General features: G+C 40.3%; 1 protein-coding gene and 1 long non-coding RNA gene across 2 annotated transcripts; one reads left to right on the top strand and one right to left on the bottom strand.

Moving 5' to 3' along the window:
• Positions 1-187: 187 nt before the first annotated feature.
• Positions 188-8443, bottom strand: LOC147180033 (cytosolic sulfotransferase 3-like). Its single transcript, XM_086068549.1, has 8 exons — positions 8404-8443; positions 7043-7189; positions 6195-6323; positions 4882-4982; positions 4676-4802; positions 4500-4597; positions 692-866; positions 188-615 (listed from the first exon to the last, which is right to left on the bottom strand). The coding sequence occupies exons 2-8, from the start codon at positions 7179-7181 to the stop codon at positions 503-505; spliced, it is 882 nt and encodes a 293-aa protein (XP_085924675.1). The 5' UTR covers positions 7182-7189; positions 8404-8443; the 3' UTR covers positions 188-502.
• Positions 5111-6918, top strand: LOC147180034 (uncharacterized). Its single transcript, XR_015094066.1, has 3 exons — positions 5111-5444; positions 6226-6303; positions 6419-6918. It is a non-coding gene; the product is annotated as an uncharacterized LOC147180034 (long non-coding RNA).
• Positions 8444-10093: the final 1650 nt, after the last annotated feature.

Below are 10093 nucleotides of genomic sequence, written 5' to 3'. Positions count from 1 at the left end.
TCTGCTCACAATAAAAGGCAGAAAGGTGCAGTCTTGTTTTATTGGGAAGGGGGATTGCGGGGAGTGGGGTGGGGGGGGGCTTTCAGAGTGGCCTTTTATTGTGGGCAGTCTAAGGCACACCTGTCTAATCATTATCTTGATATGGCACACCTGTGAGGTGGGCTGGATTATCTCGGCAAAGGAGAAGTGCTCACCATCACAGTTTTAGACAGGTTTGTGAACAATATTTGAGGGAAATGCTGATATTGTGTATGTGGAAGAAGTTTTAGATCTTTGAGTTGATGTCATCAAAACTGGGAGCAAAAACAAGCGTTGCGTTTATATTTTTGTTGAGTATGGCTAAATTACTGTTGGTTCTGTTTAACAGCGAATTCATTTCTATAATCAAATGAAGGAAGACAATGATGACAAGAAGGACATCTTTAAACGGCTTGCTGGTGCAGTTTGACGAGATACCAACAGGCTCGAAAGAAGAACCGGTTTGTTTGATCAGCTTAAGCCTTTAAACTTCAGTGCGAAAGTGCAGTCCAGCGGATCGTATTTGCTGCTTGTAGTGCTCGTCACAGAGTCGACTCTGGGCCACGGTGAAGTGATTCTTCCAGTCACCTACTTTCCCTTCAAAAGGCAGAGAGATCAATTCAGACCACATTGCAACTGATCCGTTTGCGGGCACGGCCATCTTGTTCTGTACCTTTTCTCATGAAAGGAGACACCTTCAGATTCATTAAGGGGCCGTTGGTGAAGTTGGTCAGTTTGTTGTCTTTCATGTTGTCAAATTGCACAGCAGTCACGATGCTTTCCTTCTGCTCGGCTGAGAGAGACACGCCAAGGAAGCCGCACAGCTTGTCCATCTCACGTCCCAAGTTCTACACACGTGGAAGCCTTGGTCAGACTCAAATCACAACATGCACTTGATGGAAAACAATCCAATAGTTTTCCGCGTGTTCCTGAAAGATTCACTTGAGATCGGTGAACAGTTCCTTCGAAGGTTTTATTTTTCAGAAATTTCTGGACAGCACATGTTATGACCAAACGCCATTAATTCCCCATGTGTCTGTGTCGTCCCTCCCACTTGTCGTCGCCATTATAATTCCAGCATCCCAAAAAGCCCCTCCCCTTCCTCTTCCTGCTTTGCTGCCCTTAAGCCCCCTCCCCTTCGCATTGGCGCCTCTGACTCTAGACAATAACAGGTGGTCGATTGACATGTAAACATTGCCCGGCCACAATCACCCCCCCCCCTTTCAAATGTTCTTTTCTCTTAATATCGCCAATTGTTTTCAGTTTTGGTTTGGGTATCTTTCGTCCAGATTCTTTTTCAGCCTAAGCAAGCAGCCATTGCTGTAAGTCAGCAGTTGCTTGGTATCGTTTGTGGCAACTTGTATGTAGGGTGAATGTGATAATTGAAAGTACTTCAAATATTGATAGCAGCAAACACAGCGCAATCATATTTCATAAAAGTTCACAAAATGAAAGTGTAAAGACCCCGTAAAGTGAACTCAGATATTTGTTTCTTAAAGGGGAAGTCACTCCCCCCAAATTCTTTTTTTGGACAATATGTTCTATGCAGCCCCACTGATCTTAATTATGGTTTCTGGTTAATATTGCGTTAGTGGATTATGAGTTAAGCAGCAAAATCCACTCGTTTTTATCTATTTCAAGGGGGCGGCCATTTTGCCACTTGCTGTCGACTGACCAATCGATTGGCCGTTGCCTGAGCCCTGAGCAACTGTGATGTTATCTTCAGTCGACAGCAAGTGGCAAAATGGCCGCCCCCTGAGATGGATAAAAACAGCTCCAATTTGCTGCATAACTCATATTCCAAAAATGTCATATTAATCAGAATGTCATGTTTAGACTAGTGAGGTCACACATAACATATTATTGTCTAGAAATGTTTACGGATGACTTCCACTTTAATATATTGAACATGTTTGAAGAAAATAGCTCAAATAATGTGCAAAGACTGAGACTTTTATGTTACTTATGACATGAAACAGTTTCCCACCATTTCAGGTTTCCAAAGATTTAAAACAGGTCCAGTGATGCATCCAGTATGCACTGCCCCTCCCCCACTATGTAAGCACTTGCGCGACTTCATTCACATCAGCAATTATCCGGTGCAATGAGGACATGCCGCAATCTGGATCGCTGTTGGCCTTGTTCCTTCAGAGCACCCCATTGGCAGCATGTCACAGTAAGACGGAAGAGTGGAGGGGGGAATTTTTTCATTTTCATGAATCCGACATGACATCCTACGACGGCGTATCAGGGCCAAGTATAAATGTAGATTTTTTTTCTAGAGGGCGGGGGTAATATTCCGAGATGTTTTTTTTTTTTTTAATGTGCGACTTAATAAAACCTACGAGAAATTCACGTAGCATAGCTAGAGTCTAATGTGAGGATTTGTTGGTGGTTAATGGGACACTGTTTATAAAATGGAAAGGCAGGATAGAGACGGATTCATTCTTAATTTCAACTTTACTCGTCATACGCGGCAGCTAGAGCGACAACACTTCCTGATCGGCTGACTAACACTAACCAATCAGAAGTTAGCATACTTTAGGTAAATGCAAATGAATGACGGAGAGCGGCAGATTCGACACATCAACTTAGCTACTTGTACACAAAAAATACCAACATGTATGAATGTGTAAATAATAATTCTGGTAACATAAATGTACAAGTAAATATTTATTTTAACAAACAAACTTAAATGCTTGATCCTCAGGATGTGGACCTTCACAAAGCAAGGCGTTTACAGCCATTACTACCTCCTTGTTTGAAAACCAGACTGAAAAGTTTTGGCACAAGCATTCGAGTATTACGCTACGTTTATTTCTCGTAACGTTTTTTCTCGCAAATTTGCGAGTTTATAAAGTGACAAATTTGCGTCTTTTTTCTCTCACAAATTTGATAACGTTTTTTCTCCAAATATTGCCCCCGCCCTCTTAAAAATATATATTTTTACATGGCCCTAATACGCCGTCATAATATCCAGTAAATAGAGAAAGGCTTCACGCTGGCGTGCTCACATTAGAGTGCCTCATTGTCACAGTGTGGAAAAGCCCCACGACAACCCGGCCACTGGAGACTTTAGGGCATAGATGTCAAACTCCGGTCCTGGAGGTCCGCAATCCTGCAGGTTTTGGATGTTTCCGTTCTCCAACACAGCTGATATATGATCAGCTCATCAGCAAGCTCTGCATAAGCCTGATAATGATCCTGCTGATTGGAATCAGCTTGTGTTGGAAGAGGGAAACCTCCAAAACCTGCAGGACTGCGGCCCCCCCAGGACCGGAGTTTGACACCTATGCTTTAGGGGGATGTATTGTGTGGCTCAAACATGTCAAGATGGCATGAGAAGCATGCCTTATAAGGCCGCATCAATTGTTCGAGGTCGTAAATGTGGTATTTGACAGTTGAAAGGGGTGTGGTTTCAGCAAATTCGGTGGACATGCCCACAGCGTTTCATGATTTTGAAGCCTTATTTTTTTTACTTGGCAAAAAAAAAATTATCATTCGAATTTGGCAAATTTACAAGAATTTTTGTTTTGGTTTTAGCCTTGCGTCTTCTGAGTCTCATTGTGACCCACTGAGTGACGTATGGTGTTCCACAGGGTTCTATTTTGGGACCCCTGCTGTGTTCATTGTATATTTGCTGCCCCTTGGGTGACAGTCAGACCTACATCGTGCTCAGTAAAAATGACTCTTTCTCCTTAACACCACTTTTGTTCTGTCTGAAGGAAATCAAGGCCTGGATGGTACTGAACTTCTTGAATATTCAATGATAAGAAAACAGAAGATATGGTGTTTGGTCCCAGTGGCTTTCGTACATCCCACCCTGTCTTTTCTAAAGCCAACCGTCTCAAAATTGGATTTTAAATTGGACCATCAAATTGGTGCTGTTGTTAAATCCGGCTTTTTATTTTATTTTTATTTAGGCACCTTCTCCTTTCACAACAACACCAAGAACCTCAACTCTGAGAAATCTCAGCTAGACTACTTTATTTTGGAGTCAGCCAGTCTTCCCTCAAACGTCCCCATTTGTCTGAACTGGAGCTCAGAGGTGAGAGCACGTAACTCCAATTCTGGCCTCACTTCACTGGCTCCCTGCACATTTTACAGTTCGTTTTAAGGTTCTTTTATTTTAGAATTTTAAATGATCTTGGGACACCTAAGCTCTCTAAGCTCCTCCACCCTTACACACCTCGGGGCTCAGGTCAGTGGACCAGATCCTACTGAAGGCCAGGGTTGGAGAATCCAGGTCCAGAAAGTAAAACTCCTGAAACTGTTTGGCTTTAGCCACAAGTGCTGCTACTCAACAGATGGAGATGAGCTGGTTTACGCGTGCACAGCACTTTGTATGCAACAATGTTTGTTTTAAAAGTGCTCGTTAAATCAATTTGAGTTTGAGTTGAGTTTTCACTGTACAGGGACTTTCAAATAGAACTCAGACGTTGTGCACACTTTAGCAAGTAAACAACGCGCTAACATTTTACCTCAGAAAGATCTTCATAGAAAATGTAATGCAGATTCGGGTACGTTTGCTTCTTCTCCCACCAGCCGACCACATGCTCATGCCAAGCTCCATACGCCACTGAAGCCACGAAAGAGCACATTCATGAAGGATGGAAGAGCCTGTTTGACAAAAATACACTTGACACTTTGACCTCACTTTTCCCCTGCATGAATCTTTGTAGAAAGCCATTCCAATCTCCCGGGTCAGGGTGGGCGCTGCTCATTTGGCTGAAGTGGAAGTGGGACACTGCAACGTCCTTCGGGTTGCGAGCCACGTAGATTACCTGCACGGAAAAGGAAGCTGCAACTGCGGCACTTTTCTTCACCTGCCACAGTTGTATGTAGACGTGGCCCACTTTTTACCTTACAGTTTTGCTCCCAAAATGTCTCTGGTACAAGCTGGACTGGCAGATGAGTTTTAATGAGGCGAGGAGTGATAGTGAGTTGTTCTATCAAGTCTATTCCTTCACGAACAACAGAACAAACTAGTCATTCACACTGTAGGGCCCGACCGATTCATCGGCGGCCGATTATTGCCCTTCAATTATTAAACTATTTTCCCCTTAAAACATTATCATCAAAGAAAACCGAAGTTTCCGACCCTGTGAAAGTACCCTGAATGCACCATTTTGCTTGCATAGCATTAGCAACTAGCAAGTGTGTAGCGTATGTTATTCTGTTGTCCCTCAGCGTCCTTTAAGCTGTTTAATGACATCCCACTTGGAATTAAGACACGACAATAAGAATAACCACCACTGTATATTTAAATACAAAACATGCTTTGTTTTTAAAACATCGCTAGCCTAGCGCTCATGCTAAAAGTGAAGGGAGGATCCCATTCAAATCGATGCTAACAGGAGTTAGCATCGATTTCCTTCAAATAACGAATATTCACACACAAATGCTGTGGGAACACATACTCACAGGTAGGATTACACAATACTCCTCAATGTGTGAAAAATGAGTTATTTTAATAGAATTCAATCGGAGTACAGTTCAGTAACTTTAACTATTTGTTTATTTGATTCTTTTTTCACTTTCTTATTGTTTTAATTTGACATTGTCCTTCCAAGTTATATTTCAAGTGGATATATATAGACTTTCTTTTCTCAAAATTCAAGGATGCAAACATCCAGAGTTTTTTTGTTTTGTTTTGTCTTATCTCACATTTCCACGTGAAATGGCACGAAATACAATCCCAGAGGTCCCAGGTTAGCACAATAAGTCCCAAGATTTGTGAAAATAACACAAGATAAAAATATATAAAAGAAAATGTTAATTCTTTGAAGCAGTTGTAAACAAGTAAGAATGGTTTTATTATTGACACTTAAATCTATACAATAACCTAGTATACTTCATGAAATGTTTTGATAAGATCATACTATGGACTTGTTATTCAAAGCAGAGAATAATAGCCAAAGTTTGTGCGTAAGTGACACCCATTGAAAAGGAATTGGGTGGGTGGGATAATTTTATGCATTAATATATATTTTTAAATAATCTGCAGATTAATCGGCAATCTGTATTTTTTATTGCCAAAAATCGGCATCGGCCTAAAAAAATGCATATTGGTCGGGCCCTAATCCACAGCGAAAAGCTATGATAGAAGGTCGATTGTATCTAATCTTATCTACAGCATGTAATCTATCAGTGACACATATTTTTATTTTTTTTACCTTTGGGACGACCTGGGACGCTTTGCTCCAGATATGGTACTCTCAAAAACAGAGGGAGGGATGCCTCTTTCTCTGGATGCGTTTCCCCAAAGTACATTCGATCCAGGAGGTAACAGACCCATGTGGTTCCTGAGGTCACAACAAAAGTAGACAATAACGTATTTTGCAGAGGCAAACTGTTATGGTTGTGCTTTTCATTGCGTTGTGTTTTTGTTTTTTTTCAGTCTCTGATTGAGTAGAGGGGCGTGTCCTCCTGCGCCGCACCTTTTTCTCATTCACAAATTAACGCTTTATGGGGACTGGAACTGCCGAAACTCCTCGTCGGAGTATTGACCCTGCTACGTCCTCGCCCAAGAGCTTTATTCTGACTTCGTGTTTGTCGTGTGAGTCTTTTGACACGTAGTTTTATGTTGTTGTTTCCTCAGCTTATTGCCTGAGTGCTTGTTAGCCACGCGTTGAGCCTTTTTTTGCTCCGTCGTTTTGTGTTTCCTCAGCTTTACGCTTGAGTGATTAGTATCCACGTGTTGTTCTTCCCACGTCGCTTTTAGTTTATCCGCTTTGTAGAGCTCGTTTTAGTTTTTGTTTTTTTCTTATTCGCGTTGTGTATTTTTGTTACTTTATTTTCCTTGCATACTTTGAAAGTGACTTTTGTTAACTGTTTTTCTCCTGGCTTCGTCCAGCGCTTTGTGTTGTAGAATTCCGCTGCGTACTATTAAATTTGTCAAGCCACACCCTTTGTGTCTCTGCATTTGTGGGATCCACTCTCCGGTTATTCCGAAAATCATTACACAAACAAAAAAGTTTCATTGACCAATGAAATTATGAGCAATTCATACACATAAGCTTACCTGATTTCGGATATGTTGCTATAACAATGTCATCTGGTTTGGCCTTGAAGTTCTTTACGTTTTCCCAGTTGTCAGTGGCGAATTTTGTCATTAACACACCATGGAAGTCGAACAGTTGTGGTCGAGGTGGCGCCTCCATCTGTTCTTCTGTTTCAATGCATAATTGAATAATGATTCTTGTGAGAACAGGCTAATAAAACAATCATTCTCAACCACTGCGATGTGACTGGTGAGCGATCGTTAGGTGAATTGATCACATTTCCAATTTTTCACATATTTTCATGACAATTGTGATTTATTTGGTAATAATGTCTCTTTGCTCTTCTTCTTTTTTTTTTTCCTTTTTTCTTTTTTTTTCTTTTTTATAAAGATCTCAGTATTGTTCATTCGGAAATGTCATCATCATTGCTCTTTATTTATTTATTTATTTATTTATTGTGTGTGTGTGGGTGAGTATGTGTATGTGCGTGCGTGCGTGTATTTGTTAGCTCACCAAAAAACCTATTAGAAAAAATCTCATACCGTTCACCTAAACCGAACACCAGGAGACCCGAGGGGACCAAAGAAAACCAAGGAAGGTCTCTTTGCTCTTCTAACACGACAGTGATATATAGTGACAGGCGGAACAATGAAATTCTCTTTCTTTCTCTCTCTTTGACTGAAGGACAGGTGTAATTAGCCTGTTTATCCACCTGTCGCTATTCCCACAGCAGAATAATAGCTTTGTGATCAAATAAACAGGCCCAGTTTTCACTAATACATTTGTACATAAATTAAGATGAGAATTCAATACGCAGTATGTGATTTTGGTGCCATATTTTGTTTAGTTGTGTTCTGTGACATTTTTTGCCCGGCTCAATAAATGTTGAGAAAATTCTGCGAGGCTGCCAAAACGCCTGCAGCAAATTCCTAGGCGGAATTTCTGTCTGTACAGTAGTTCTTTTCTTCTTTTTCTTCTCCTTTTGTTTATTTAACATAGAATACACTTGGCAATTTGACATAAATAATTGGATTAAACCTGACTTTTTTGATTTATGCCACTTGTTATTCTTAGGATCATTCTTTTTTTATGTTTAATAGTTCTCAAATGATCACAGAAACTTGGCATTCATTACCATTGTATCATGTACAGTTATTTACATTAGACAGATTTTATCTGGAACCTATATTACGCAGATCCCAAACTGACCAGATACCATCAAGTCATGCCAAAAACTTGAATGGCGGGGCACCCAATATACCAGCAAAAGCACCACTAAAAATAAATATTGTAAAATAGAAGCAAAATACAATCAATATTTTACCTTTCCTTTTCAACAATTTAAAAGCCACAGTAAAGAATAAAGCACGGAGCCACTCACACTGAGTTATAGATCCTTCAAGGTGTAGGTACAAAGTAGAAGTGCTCTTCAAGCAAGCAATAGCATGTTAAGACCAGTAATTAGATTTGTCACGAAACACGTTTTTCCATGGTAGAATGTTTTAAAAACCAGTTCATGCAAAACGATAAATCTATGCTCCACAATTTTTAAAAACAGATGAATTGTGCTCCAACTGAGTAAATTAACAAAATTCATGTGAATACAAGTCATCTATTTTCATAAAGCAGCGCTGTCTAAAAAAAAAAAAGAAGAAGAAAAAAGGATCATTTAAGTCTGGCTGCCTCGTGCCTGTCGTTACCCTGGTTTCTTGTTGACGGAGTTGGGAACGCCCCCTCTCATATGGATAACATTTCATGAGGCATGTCATGCTGAAAGCCTCTGCAGCATGAAGTAAATAAATATGAGAGCAGAGCCTTTTTACTTGTTGATTTATATTCAAATCTATTTATATACTATTTTTGTATTTATTTCCACATTTATTTTTATATTTTTTATTTTCTGAATCGTTTTTATTTTTGTATTTCTCTTTACTTTTATTAATTTATGTATATATTTTTGTTGTTGGTTTTTTACATTTATATTTATTTTTTGTATTTAAATTTTGAAGTATGTTTTATATCCGTTTTTAGTTCCACGTATTTATTTAATTATGTTTTACTATTTGGGCATTTTTGGACCTCCAAAGCTGCACGTCTCAGCCTTTAATGAAATGTATGTCCCTCATCACAAAACAAACTGAACTTAGTGGAATATTCAGCTTGTTACACACACAGTAAAGTGCAAACAAGACGTACACAAACAAACCAACCTGTGGCAATATAGGCAACATACCATCTTGTTTAAAATGTTTTGTTTGAATTGATGTCGAAATGTGACGTCTGAAAATCTCCCGCTGTGTTTCTCTCTGCACTCTTTCATTGTGACCTCCCTGGCTTCGGTGAGTGGCAGGACAGAAATGACCGTAATAACAGTACTTTTTCTGTAAAGAGCAAGGTATTAGCTTTCAGACACCGTTGGTATTTTTCAGATAGGACAAATGGTGCCAGAATTACGGTCATCCAAAGTGCACCTACCAAAACGGATCGCCGGCGGCACACTCTGTGACAAAGTGTTCCACAGTAGTAAAGGGGACATTTTTAGACTACAGAATGAAGGAAATCAAATGAGCTTTTGGCATTTTTCCGGGACAAATTGTGTCTCGGGAGAGATTGTTATTTTCCCGGGGAATCTGGATAAAAAAAAAAAAAAGAGAAGAATTCTGGGAAAACCGCGACGGGTGGCAAATCTAGCAACGATGAATGGCTGAATCCGAAGCTCAGCGGCTACATGCCACAAACACTCCAAGTGCGCATGCACAGCTAGGAATGAGCACGCAAGTCATTACGGCAGATTGATTGGCAGGATCGAAAAACAATCATTAAGACGATCCACCCGGAAGGCGCAGGGACAAAAAAAAATCCTTGAATCCACCTTTTAATGCAGTGCCGAGGCCGTGAGATCGAGTCCGGGCTTCGGCCTTTCTGGGCGGAGTTTGCATGTTCTCCCCGTGCCTGCGTGAGTTTTCTTCCGCTTTTTCCGGTTTTCTCCCACATTCCAAAGACATGCGTGGCAGGTTAATTGAATGCTCTTAATTGTCCCTGGGTGTGAATGGTTGTTTATTTGTGTGTGT

The sequence above is a fragment of the Leptonotus elevatus genome, chromosome 2, assembly GCF_054856555.1.
Source record: "Leptonotus elevatus isolate MCC_2025b chromosome 2, RoL_Lele_1.0, whole genome shotgun sequence".
NCBI lineage: Eukaryota > Metazoa > Chordata > Actinopteri > Syngnathiformes > Syngnathidae > Leptonotus > Leptonotus elevatus.
This window is presented reverse-complemented; position numbering and strand designations above follow the sequence as displayed.

Bases quoted from the DNA above. Each gene is read 5' to 3' on its own strand.
- LOC147180033 (XM_086068549.1), bottom strand. From the start codon at position 7,181: ATGGAGGCGCCACCTCGACCACAACTGTTCGACTTCCATGGTGTGTTA. The intron at 6,324-7,042 runs GTAAGCTTATGT...TTGTGACCTCAG, and splicing joins AGCAACATATCCGAAATCAG to GAACCACATGGGTCTGTTAC. The intron at 4,598-4,675 runs GTGAGGTCAAAG...TCGTGGCTTCAG, and splicing joins AAGATTCATGCAGGGGAAAA to TGGCGTATGGAGCTTGGCAT.